We start from the raw sequence: 12,736 nt of genomic DNA on the forward strand, positions 1-12,736 counted from the left end.
GCACTTTTTCACGAAAATCGGTCCGATTATGATCGGTGACCTATCGATCGGCACACCTCTAGTTTTTAATGATTGAGTAACATTATAACATGATGTAAAGCTCAAACAAAGTCGATTTCACATAATACTGTCTCTTTAAATGTGACTGAAAGCAGACAAAGGAAAGATTTGTAGCTGACCTGACTCAGGATGCTCTCCAGTGTGGGGGGGGTGTCCACTTGGGGAATGTCAAACTCCTTATCGTCAATCTATGGAGAGATATTTAACATACAAAAACAAAAATAGGGGATTAGGAAGCAGTTTTTCTGCTGTACCGAACATACAACATAGAAATATATTGAAATATCTGATATGAAAGATGGAAGTTTTGAACTCTCCCACAGTTCCTCATGTTACAGGGTATGTATTCTATTGGAGGGTTTGTGTGATAGGCCAACACACCGTCAGAATGTTGAGTGGAAGGAGAAACAGCACATTTTTCTATAAATAAGAAAGGGTGTCTGTAAGCAGCAAGTTTCAGGCTTTCCATAGATTCTCAACTGGATTTAGGTCTGTACTTTGACTTGGCCATGCTAACACATAAACATGCTTTGATCCAAAACGTCCCATAATATCTCTGGCTGTTGTTCAAGGCGGCCCTCCCGCTGGAAGCTGAATCTCTACAGTCTCAGGCCTGCTTCAATTTTTAACAGGTTTTCCTCCAGGACTGTTCTAGATTTAGCTCTATCCACACCCTGTCCCACAACATGATGCTGCGCCACCATGGTCCACCATGGGGATGGTGTGTTCAGGGTATGTGGTATTAATTTGTTCTAACACTACAGAATTCTGTATGTGGTGTCTCACGCCAACTCCTTGCAAGTTAAATTATTTGCATTATTTGTAAGTCTGGTTTGTATTTGGATCGAATTCTATCCAAACTGAACCATAAAATCTTTTAGGTCCCTGACTTTGTGCTAAACCGTTTTTCCTTCAGTAAGCAAAGTTTATGGATCCAAGAGTCCAAAGTGAGAAAGAACGACGGACGAAAGAAGGAAATATTTGTTCCAACTTTCTGCACTCACTGAAGCCACGGAGCTTCCTTATTATTTTAATATTATTATACATTCCATATGGCTGGACTGCACAGTGGTGCAGTTTCTAGGTCTGTTCAATATAATCAATATATAAAATCAATATAAACAAACACAGGACCGGTTTATTCTTTGCTCTCTTCTATGAAACACCATGTAGAGAGAGATAAATGGCATTCTTCGGGTTTTGTGTTCCTAATTACAGCGGACAAGAAGAGGTTTCCTCACCGACTCTACTTCCATCAGGTTGAGCTGGGAAGAAGCGGATAAAAGGCTCCTGCTGTCTGGAGACTGCGACATTTCTCTGTTTACATTCACAGATGAGCATCCAGGAAGTCATCTGTAAGCATCTTCTTCTTCTACGGCACAGGATTGCTGCTGATTCTGTTCGAAGTGCGCGCATTTACTGGTACATTACCGCCACCTAGTGGATTGGTCAGTGTGACACTTTTTGGGAAGTAAAAAACAGTCTTCTTTTGGGACAGCGAACCAGAACATTTTTCCATTTCATGTTTAGATAATTTTCTTGAAAATTATGCTCCACTTTCATGTCCTGCAAAACTTCTTAATCTATTCTCCCTTTCAGTTCCAGACAGAAAATCAATTTCAAAGAGGCTCAGGGTCTATGCCACACAGTGTAGCAAAACATAACAGAGGTGGGTAGACCACCCAAAAAATGTACTTAAATAAGAGTAGCACTGCTTCAACATATTTTTACTCAAGTAAAAGTAAAAAGTAATCTTTCAAAAACAAAAAAAGAGTAAAAACTGTTTGCTAAAAAGGCGACTTAAATGATTGATCAGCACCTCAATCATTTAATATTTCAAAATGTAGCTTGTAGCTCTATCAAAACATAGAGCTACATGGAAATTTTGGTATCTTAAAGGACAAAATGAAAACAATTAATATTAAAAAATGATTACAAAATCAAGTAAAAGAAAAAAACAATCCAAATCAATTATTTTTAATAAAATGTATGAAACTTTAACAAGAACTGCTAACTTGTCAAGTCAAGTTAGCACATTTCAGCAACAAGGCAGTTCAAAGTGCTTCACCTCATAAAAACACAACAGTTATGAAACATTAGTAAACATTCAAAAACCTAAACCATTAAACAAGTGTACATTAAATATGTTGATCAATGGGCCAGTTACTACCAATCTTCATCTCTGAACAGGTGGGTTTTTAGCCTCGACTTAAAAGAACACAAGGTTTTGGCTGTTTTGCAGTTTTCTTGAAGTATGTTCCACATTTGTGGAGCATAAAAACTGAGAGGTGCTTCTCTATGTTTGGTTCTGGTTCTGGCAGTGCTGAATAGACCAAAACCAGAAGACCTGAGTGTTCTGGAAGGTTGATGCGACAACAACAGAGTTGCCAAGATAATCTGACACCGACTAAATGAAACTGGAGCACATCAGTACTCGGAAGAGTGATTACTGGATGTGAAACAAGCTGTTTAACTGTATAGCTAAGAGGGAAACCAATGAAAAGCAAGAGACCAGTTAAAGGAACAAAACCTCGGGAAATATTAAAGATACAGCAAACAGGACATTACAAACAAACAGAACCTGTGTCTTATGAAGGACTCCACAACTCCAAAACTCAAGTATTGACTAAAACACAAAGTTAAACTCAAATTAAAACAAACAAACAAACAAACAAAAAAACTAGCCAGCAAACAGGCACCAAACCTAACATCATGACAATTTTATTTTCTCTGGCTCCCATAGAGCAAAAGCGTGTAGATTAGAGGAATTAATCATTCCAGTCTGGGACAGCTGGCTGCACATAAGCCTTGACTAAAAACCTGTACTTTGTAGCATGAAGCAGCTCTTACTGCATTTGTTCATTTGACACAAATAAAAAAAACAAGGCAAAATAAATAAATCTCTAAGTGAGAGTGTGTGATTTTTGTCCCATCCTTCGCCACAAATTTATATATATATATATATATATATATATATATATATATATATATATATATATATATATATATATATATATATATATATATATATATATATATATAAGATTACAGACACATGCAATAAATCAGATTATTATTGAAAAGTCGATTCATGCGGGAAGTATCACTAAGTTAAACATAAAATACATTAATTACACCGAGATGGTTGTTTGAAAGCCTTTGTTTCTGTTAATTATGATCATTTAAGTTTAGAATATTCTATCAGACCAATAAAAACTACTTTTAAAAACAGAAATATGGATTTTGTTAAAAAAAAATGGGGAGGCGGAGAAGGGCTTAATAACTGATTAAAGGTTATTTTCAAAAGGTCATTTTAATCTGGAGAACGAGACTCAATCTGGACTTCTAATTTATTACATACGAGTGTGGACCTATCCAATACGTCTACAGTCAGATCTGGATTTCTGCAATAGAACATATTAATGTTTAATTATTGCGCATCTGTATATATGTTCAAGCAACTAGTTAGAAATAACTAAGGTTGAATTTAAACTCTCTGGGAATGTTAGGAAGAAAGAAAAGTGGGACCGGAGGGGGCGAGGAAAGGAAACAAGGACGCTCCTCCGCTGGTTTGGACCGCAGCCTGCTCCATTCCTTCCAATCCGTTCACCTCCATTCACAGTAAATAGAAGCATGGAGGCTTGACTCTCGGGATCTAACGTCGAACAGCGGGGGGTATAGACGCTGCCGCATGCGCTGTGCGTGAAACTACACCGCCGGGAGAAAACAGGAGCGCAATAAGCGCATTGTCATTTATAATTTAGTCATTTTAGGAAAAAGGAGGAGTGTATTTGGGGAACGGAGCGGAGCATGAAGCGGATGGCCGTGGTGGCCAGGCACAATGGCCTCGTCTCTCCTTTGGGGAACAACAACTCCGGGGCTTCGAGCATCGTCTCCCCACCCCAAGCGAAAGCCACGAATGTCTCCGCCTGTACTGACACTCCAGCCGGGGGTGGGATGGACGGCCTGCTGGATTTCTCCAAAGGCCCCACCGTGAAAACCGAGCTGGTGTGCAAATGGACTGAGCGAACTTCTTCGAAGCCGAGGCTCGGGCGGACGGCGACGTCCGTCTGCGAGCAAACTTTCAGCTCCATGCCCGAGCTCGTGGACCACGTCACCAGCGAGCACGTCGCGGCGGGGCTCGAGAGCCTCAGTCATGTCTGCATGTGGGACGAGTGTCTGCGCGGCGGGAAGGCGTTCAAAGCCAAATACAAACTCATCAACCACATCCGCGTGCACACCGGGGAGAAGCCCTTCTCGTGCGCGTTTCCCAACTGCGGCAAGATGTTCGCACGCTCCGAGAACCTCAAGATCCACACGCGCACGCACACGGGTAAGCTCTGCTGCTTCTGGGTCTGTTCACGGGGTGACACCGCTGGCTTGGCCGGCCGGCGGCGGGGCGACGGGGCGGGGGGAGTTAAATCCGTGTCATCCGTACAGACAGCGGCTTCCTGACACACACACAGACACAATGTGAGGTTAATAAAGATAGCTCTCAGTCTGCAGGGATCCCCCCACCCCTCCATGTCTCTAAAGGCTGAGTCCCTTTTGTGGACACCCTTCCCTCCACCGTCTCCTCGGTTCCTGCTGGAGCCCCGGGTTTGAGGAGTCATGCAGGGTGAGGGATTAACACCCAGCAGGCTGCTGAGGAGGAGGTCAGATGGGGTTAAAGTGAAATCTGACTTTTAGTCTAGATGGATTTTTACTCTAAAGCTCTTTTTAGTTCTTTCTGCCTCTTTGAATTATCTGCAGTAGCTCTGTGTGCGTGGTGAACACACTGGTTTAGTTGGACCGTCAAGCCTAGAAACTCCTCTGAACAGACTTCTCTTTCTGAACCAGTGAGTTTATTACTGAGCAATAACTGTTTTTAAGAGGGAACATTATTATGACATCATTATAATCTCTGCATGAGTAGAGTTGTGTTTTCCTGCCTGGTGTGTGTGTGTGTGTGTGTGTGTGTGTGTGTGTGTGTGTGTGTGCGTGCGTGCGTGCGCGCGCGCGCGCGTGTGAGACCCAAAACATATTTTAGATTTGAAATAATTAACATAAAAATATGTAACAATTATTTTCAAATTAAGTGAACATTAACATCACATGCAACCCGGATATTTAAAATCCCTGTGTTCAGTCAGGCTGCAGAACCAGGTGATGAATGGAGTCTGGATGTTTAGCCTGAAGCAGTTCCACTGGGTTATTTTTGTGAAATTCATCGTTAAAGCAGATAAACTGAGAAGGAACTTCCTGCAGACCTGCACAGAGAGACTTTTTGAATGTAAATACTCTGTGTCATCATCAAAACACAGAGTTTTGATGATGACAAAACTCTGTCATAAAAAAAATTTAATAAAAATAAATTATATTACAGGTCCTTCTAAAAAAATTAGCATATTGTGATAAAGTTCATTATTTTCCATAATGTAATGATAAAAATTAAACTGTCATATTTTTGATTCATTGCACACCTACTGAAATATTTCAGGTCTTTTATTGTTTTAATACTGATCATTTTGGCATACAGCTCATGAAAACCCAAAATCCCTGTCTCAAAAAATTAGCATATCATGAAAAGGTTCTCTGAACGAGCAGTTAACCTAATCAACTGAATCAACAAAGTAACTCTAAACACCTGCAAAAGATTCCTGAGGCTTTTAAAAACTCCCAGCCTGGTTCATTACTCAACACAGCAATCATGGGTAAGACTGCTGACCTGACTGCTGTCCAGAAGGCCATCATTGACACCCTCAAGCAAGAGGGTAAGACACAGAAAGACATTTCTGAACGAATAGGCTGTTCCCAGAGTGCTGTATCAAGGCACCTCAGTGGAAAGTCTGTGGGAAGGAAAAAGTGTGGCAGAAAACGCTGCACAACGAGAAGAGGTGACCGGACCCTGAGGAAGATTGTGGAGAAGGGCCGATTCCAGACCTTGGGGGACCTACAGAAGCAGTGGACTGAGTCTGGAGTAGAAACATCCAGAGCCACCGTGCAGAGGCGTGTGCAGGAAATGGGCTACAGGTGCCGCATTCCCCAGGTCAAGCCACTTTTGAACCAGAAACAGCGGCAGAAGCCTCTGCCTGGACTGGACTGTTGCTCAGTGGTACAAAGTACTTTTTTCGGATGAAAGCAAATTTTGCATGTCATTCGGAAATCAAGGTGCCAGAGTCTGGAGGAAGATTGGGGAGAAGGAAATGCCAAAATGCCTGAAGTCCAGTGTCAAGTACCCACAGTCAGTGATGGTCAGGGGAGCCATGTCAGCTGATGGTGTTGGTCCACTGTGTTTTATCAAGGGCAGGGTCAATGCAGCAGCTATCAGGAGGTTTTGGAGCACTTCATGCTTCCATCTGCTGAAAAGCTTTATGGAGATGAAGATTTCATTTTTCAGCACATACTGGCACCTGCTCACAGTGCCTAAACCACTGGTATTACTGACTATGGTATTACTGTGCCCAATTGCCCTGCCAACTCTCCTGACCTGAACCCCATAGAGAATCTGTGGGATATTGCGAAGAGAAAGTTGAGAGAAGCAAGACCCAAAACTCTGGATGAGCTTAAGGCCGCCATCGAAGCATCCTGGGCTCCATAACACCTCAGCAGTGCCACAGGCTGATTGCCTCCATGTCATGCCGCATTGAAGGCTACAAAAGGATTCCTGACCAAGTATTGAGTGCATAACTGAACATAATTATTTGAAGGTTGACTTTTTTGGTATTAAAACACTTTTCTTTTATTGGTCGGTTGAAATATGCAAATTTTTTTGAGACAGGGATTAAGGGTTTTCATGAGCTGTATGCCAAAATCATCAGCATTAAAACAATAAAAGACCTGAAATATTTCACTTAGTGTGCAATGAATCTAAAATATATGACAGTTTAATTTTTATCATTACATTATGGAAAATAATGAACTTTATCACAATACATGATGGTTCTGGGTTCAAAACACAGCCTTGGGTCTTTCTGCATGGAGTCGACTTGTGGGGGGCGGCAGTGTTTTTTCATGAGGTCACAGAACCCAAGTAATAACAGGTCAATATTTCATGTTTAATATGAAATATTAAATAGCTCTACAGTCCAGAGCTGCAGGTTTCAGAGTCGTGATCTAGCGGATCCACTGGGATCCTGTCTCAATACGACTGAAGCTAAAAGAGCAACACCTTCACTTTGATTCATTGTTGCTGTGTTTCCTTTACAAATGTGCACAAATCTTTGTCTAAATTCCACAAAGGTAAAAAAAACAATAATAAAATAACAAAAAAACTTATTTTTCAATTCCAGTGTTTCCATCAAATAAGAAATTAAATTAAAGTCACACGCGAATAAGCTTGTTCACGTGACAAATCATTAAAAGGCATGCTGCAGTATCATCCTCAAACTGCTTCCTGTCTTCTCCTTTTTCGTGTTTTGAACCAGTGGCAACATCCGGTTGTTGATAATGTGACTTGTGTGATGTGAAAAAAGTGTTTCCATTGAAGTTTTGTATAATAAACCAATAAAAACCCACCTCATTTTAGAGCCGAAGCTTTTTCACAAAAAACTATTTTTTTATTTATTTTTTTAAAATTTCGAGTAAATGAATTTATTTTGGAAATCACTAATTGCACAATCATATAAATAATGAAAACACAGCTAGTGACCATGTATTTGCGCAATTTGACATATCATGTGAACAAGCTTATTCACGTGTGATTTTAATTGTGTTTAATGGAAACACCGCAATTGCAAAATTAGTTTTTTTCAACATTAGCGGAATATCGACAAAGTTTTGCGCCCATTTCTAAGGGAAACACAGCTACTGCTAGTCAATGCTACACTGCAGCCCTTTCAGTGTCTTGTTTTCCAAAAATGATCTCCGGATGTTTATTGTGTCCCAGTAATATCATGAGCAAGAAATAAAAATCCAAATACATACTTGCATCTGAGATCTCAGTGAGTGTAACATTTGTTTTGCAGGCGAGAAGCCATTCCAGTGTGAGTTTTGTGAGAGGCGCTTCGCTAACAGCAGCGACAGAAAGAAGCACTCGCAGGTCCACACTGCTTCAAAGCCCTACGACTGCAAGGCTCTGGGCTGCACCAAGTCTTACACCCACCCCAGCTCCCTGCGCAAGCACATGAAGATCCACGTCAAGTCGTCGCCTACCTCTGACCACCAGGACTTGTACAGCTTTGGCCATCACCACCTCCAGCAACCTGTCCTCGAGCCCCTCGACCTGAAAATGAACCACTTCACTTCGTCGCTTGCCAACAGGAGTTCTCATTTCCCACTGTTGACCACTCACCAGTTAGATCTCAGCTCTAGCAACGACGTAAGCGGTAAGGTGTTGCTGCGGAGTTCGTCTCCGGTGGCCATGCCTCTGGATCTCTCTCTGTCGGGCCTCAAGAGCCAGCTGAGCCAGAAGCAGCAGAGCTCCAGGACCCCCCGGCGGAGCCAGCGCTCGGTGAACCCGGCCTTAACTCAGCTGTCAAACATTAAGGAGTGGTATGTTTGCACGAGGACTACAGCGCCACACTTTCCACTGCTTCACCCAGACCACATCAAGACAGAACGCAGCGACGAGGACGACTACGTCACGTAGGGCGCGGGCGATGGTTGCTTCAGTCAGAACAAGCAGCTGTTTGCTCCTTAATCAGTGGCTCCTGGTCAAGACTTTCATCAAACATCAAGACACTTATTGTTTCACTAAACAACCCATCTCTGAGATATGTGGACGAAAATGTGGCGTCCAAAACAATGGCAGAAAGGTCACCATGAGATTCTGAAACAAAGTTTTACAGCTAATACGGTGGTTTTGTTAAATCAAGAGTACCCAAGGATGTTGCTTCCTAGAACTATTTGAACAGGGTGTCTGAACTTTAGAACCAGTCTAAGGGCTGTGATGTGTGAAGCAATTTCAAGGGCTAAAGCGACAGCGATGAAACAAGCCAACAGGCAGCTCAGCATGTTCAAACAGCCGACTTATGAAGTGCAGGGCTGTCAGAGCTGTCGAGGGTTTAGTATTCTTCAAACAAGCTGGTAGAGGTTTGGTTTGTTGCTAAAATAGTTGGAACCAGCTGGTCCTGCTGCCAGCTGGGATTTCTTCGACATGTTGTTAGAAGAGTTGAGCACTTTGTTTGAAGCAAACTGAGGCCTTTAGTAACAAAGAATGAGTGGAAACCTGGTGGCAAGTGGTTTGGCTGCAGTTTGCCTAAGAATTCAATGCATTCTGTACGAGTTCCCTTTCCTGTAGTAGAAAAATTCAACATCGCCATGAGCTTGTCAGAAAAGTAAATACATTCTTGGGGTGGCGAAAACCAACAAACCAATCAGAAACACCCTGAATCAATCCACTTCACCGGCCGCTCTGCTGGATCAGCTCATTGTGAATTCAGTAGGATCATTTTTTAAGTTGCGAGACCTGGAAAATACATCAGCACATCATCTTTTAACAGAATTAAAAACTTTCTTCAGCTCATGGCATGAACAACTTGATAAGTTACAGCAAATCAGGCAGATTGATAGAGCTGACATCCAAGGTAATGCTGCATAAGAACACGGATATTGTTCTGCACTAAATGTATTGTCTGTTAAAGCTGCAGTATGTAACTTTTGTTGAAACGTGCACTATGACATGGCAGTATGTTCTGAGACACATAATCTGTGAAAAACTTTAGCTCTTCTGCCCTCTCTCAGTGCTATCTAGTTACAACCACTCAGTCAGGAGGCGGGTCTTAGTGCTGTCAAACAACCTCTTTGTGTTGCTGCTTCACCCCGCCCCTCACTCCCTCTCTGCTCTTTGCTCAGCTGTAGCTTCTTCCTGAAAGCAGATCCTGCTGTGAATGGCCACAGATGATGGCAGATAAATGGTTTTTCTGTAACAGTAAGTTGTTTCTCTGGCATTAGCACATTGAGCAGCCAATACATGAGGTTGATTGACAGCAGTTAGACCCTCCTCCCGGCTCTGATTGGTTGTTTTTTGTCAGAGGGATGCATTTCTTCAGACAACATTAATAGCTCAAGGAAGGAGGTGGAAGATATTGACCTTTTTGCAGATTATCTCTCATATTATGCTGTAATGACATAGTGACAGTTTTAACAAATACGTAAACAAACATTTCTTTTCCTAAAAGTTGCAAACTGTTAGTGAACAACACAAAGTTATTCACTAACATGGTGTTACATCCCACCGATTCTCCCATATGTTTAGTTTGAGTTGTTTTAAATGGTTAACTTAAGATAACAAGCCTTTCACCATTCACAAGATGTATTTCCAGCAAGCTCATGGTCAAATGACATCTTTGTAAAAAATAAAAATAAATATTTTTGACAGTACCTATACAAAACTTCACTTCAAAAAATCCAATCTTCAGGTCCTACCAGTGGCTCAGCGACCTGTGTCTGGTTACATTCCAGTTTACAGCTCAGGATTTCCAAAATGGCCACCAATCTTAACTCACAGGTATCTGCGCTAGATGAAGTAGAGTGGGCAATGAACTGGTGGAGAGATATTAATTTTGTATATGTGGAAGTGTGATCATTCTTAATTGTGAGTGGCAAGGGGCCTATTTACTTTCTGTTGCTCCAGCTTAACTTCTAGCGAAATGAGTGCACTTACTTCTCCTGGAGGACGTTCACTTAGTTTTACTTGGCAGCAAAACGAAAGAACAAAAAAAAAAATCTGATTATGAAATAAAATCAAGGAATCCCTCAATGTTGTAGAAAAAATGTAGAATCATCCTTTTATTTGCTGTTCTACAAAAATACCAGTGCAGAGTCAGACCCAACTCTGACAATGAGTCTGCATATCGACCTGATGAGCCATCATGTTCCTGGTTGATTCACAAAAAAACATGTCCACAAAAAAATCTAAGCTGAAATAGCTAAATATAGCAGTTGGAATTAATAAAAAATAGCTGAAATAATTCCTAATATGCTCAGTCTAACATTTGGTCTCAGAACAAACCAGATATGAAAGTTATAAAGATTGAAAGTTAAAGCGTGATCTATACACACATGTCTTCTACATCTCAGCATCATCTGATGGTGTTGTTGATTCGGAGTTGAGGGGGTCAAAGTTGATCCATTACTGATCAATCTTGGGAGTTAGAGCTGTAATGACCTTGGGATAAAAGCATAACGTCCTTAACAAATTGTTTCCTCACAAACCTTCTCTTGTCATAAATCGCTAATCAAGCAACAATGTGCGGCAGTTGAAGATGAAAGGGATTAACTGTTGAGTCCTGAATCTGCACTGAACAAAAATAAATAAGCTAGAACATTTGTTTGGTATCTTGCCCTAATGAAACAATAACTGCCTTAAGAAAAGAAGTATCTTTCCAGTTACTAGGGATAGGGGCGTTCCTAAAGGAACAGGACAGATTCCAGTAAATGCACTAACGCAATAAATGCACAGGAGGACCTCAGCGTTTTGGACCCTTTGTTCATTCTACCAATCAAATGCAGAAGAGGTTTGGAGATGATGAAGTCAGTTTTCAGAGGATGATAATCCATCTGCCCAGGAAAGCAGATCAACTCAAATGTTCTTAATCCAATTGTATTCAGTGGATTCAATTCCTCCTAAAAGTCAAGCTGTTAGAGGTGGGACAATGTTCTCAGTATTGAGGGATTCCATAATTTCTGTATAAAAACATGTGCCATTAATAATAACAGTATCATTTCATGTTCTGAGTTCTGTTTCGCGAAGCCAAGCGTTGAGCTGTCCAACCTCTGGCTTTAGGCCATATCGGTAGTTTTGGATCAAGAACCCTCCAGGAATAGTAACTTCATGTTGCTCCAAAGAATAAAATGTTTCAAACGGTCAGCTTGGCGTCCAGACCCAACTGGATGTGTTGATGTGACAGACTAGCACTTCCATGTATTTCCCAGACTGAACTGGGATCACAACTCGAACCTACCAGAGTTTCTCTCTCAGTTTTCAGACGCTTTCTTGTTTTATCCGAGATGTTCTGGCTCAGTCAGATGTTCATGGTACTGGCTGTTCTGTCCCCAGTAAATTGCTAAAGTTAAGGAAGTGGCTGAAACGAATGATGGGTAAATTCCAGTGAAGTGAACCTGCCGTATAGAACAAGCCTTCAGATCATCAGACCCCTCTCAATTCCAATTACTGTGCGACAAAAATGAGAGAAATAGAATAAAGACAAACGATTGGACTTTAAAAAGTTGAATCCTGTTGCTGACGAATGTTTTTTATAAACATTTATTGTCTTTTTTTTCCTGTTAATGTCTTCTGTTGTCTTAAATGGCTCCTGGCTTCAGCCTTTGTATGCATTTTTTATGGTAGACTGGAGAGGTTTGTTCTGTATTTAGATGGATAGCATCCGGAGTGACCTGGTCAGCCCTGGCCCTGATGTGGTTGCAGATGTTCTGCAGCTCTTCTTGAAAATGGACAAAGGTAACGAACACGAGTGAAACAAAGACTGTCTCTAGTGACATTTTTCTTTGTCCTTTATTATCATTCTCAGCACATTCACTTTGAAATAAATTCAAGCAGAAAACACTGAGGTTCCGGTTTATTTCAAGAGAATATCACTGTTAACATCTTGATACATTGAAAGGTCTGTCTGGGATTCTGAAGCGAGGTTCATGTAGACATTATGAGCAGTCAGTATCTTCCCTGCTGTGGATGAGTCTTATTAGTTTGATTATTTTGCAGCTAATGGCCAAGACAAAAGAAGTGTACCATCCT

The 12,736-nt window shown here is 41.3% G+C and overlaps 2 protein-coding genes across 3 annotated transcripts in view; one reads left to right on the forward strand and one right to left on the reverse strand.

Annotated features, from left to right (window-relative positions):
* The window catches only part of vps8 (VPS8 subunit of CORVET complex), a 37,125-nt gene extending 35,485 nt beyond the window's left edge, over positions 1–1,640 (reverse strand). The window contains exons 1-2 of one of the 2 annotated variants that reach the window (XM_008429134.3): positions 1,302–1,640; positions 180–248 (exon numbers count right to left, since the gene is read on the reverse strand). In XM_008429134.3, the coding sequence (XP_008427356.2) occupies positions 180–248; positions 1,302–1,373 (141 nt within the window). In that variant the 5' untranslated portion in view covers positions 1,374–1,640. The remainder of the gene's footprint in view (positions 1–179; positions 249–1,301) is intronic. The other variant, XM_008429136.3, reaches the window with a different exon arrangement.
* A 2,035-nt stretch (positions 1,641–3,675) lies between these two features.
* LOC103476659 (uncharacterized) lies at positions 3,676–12,547 on the forward strand. Its single transcript, XM_008429137.3, has 2 exons — positions 3,676–4,393; positions 8,007–12,547. The coding sequence occupies exons 1-2, from the start codon at positions 3,871–3,873 to the stop codon at positions 8,627–8,629; spliced, it is 1,146 nt and encodes a 381-aa protein (XP_008427359.1). The 5' UTR covers positions 3,676–3,870; the 3' UTR covers positions 8,630–12,547.
* The last annotated feature ends 189 nt before the right edge of the window (positions 12,548–12,736 follow it).

Source organism: Poecilia reticulata, chromosome 15, assembly GCF_904066995.2.
Source record: "Poecilia reticulata chromosome 15, P_reticulata-male-v2, whole genome shotgun sequence".
Taxonomy (NCBI): Eukaryota; Metazoa; Chordata; class Actinopteri; order Cyprinodontiformes; family Poeciliidae; genus Poecilia; species Poecilia reticulata.

Bases quoted from the DNA above. Each gene is read 5' to 3' on its own strand.
- LOC103476659 (XM_008429137.3), top strand. From the start codon at position 3,871: ATGAAGCGGATGGCCGTGGTGGCCAGGCACAATGGCCTCGTCTCTCCT. The intron at 4,394-8,006 runs GTAAGCTCTGCT...TTTGTTTTGCAG, and splicing joins CCACACGCGCACGCACACGG to GCGAGAAGCCATTCCAGTGT.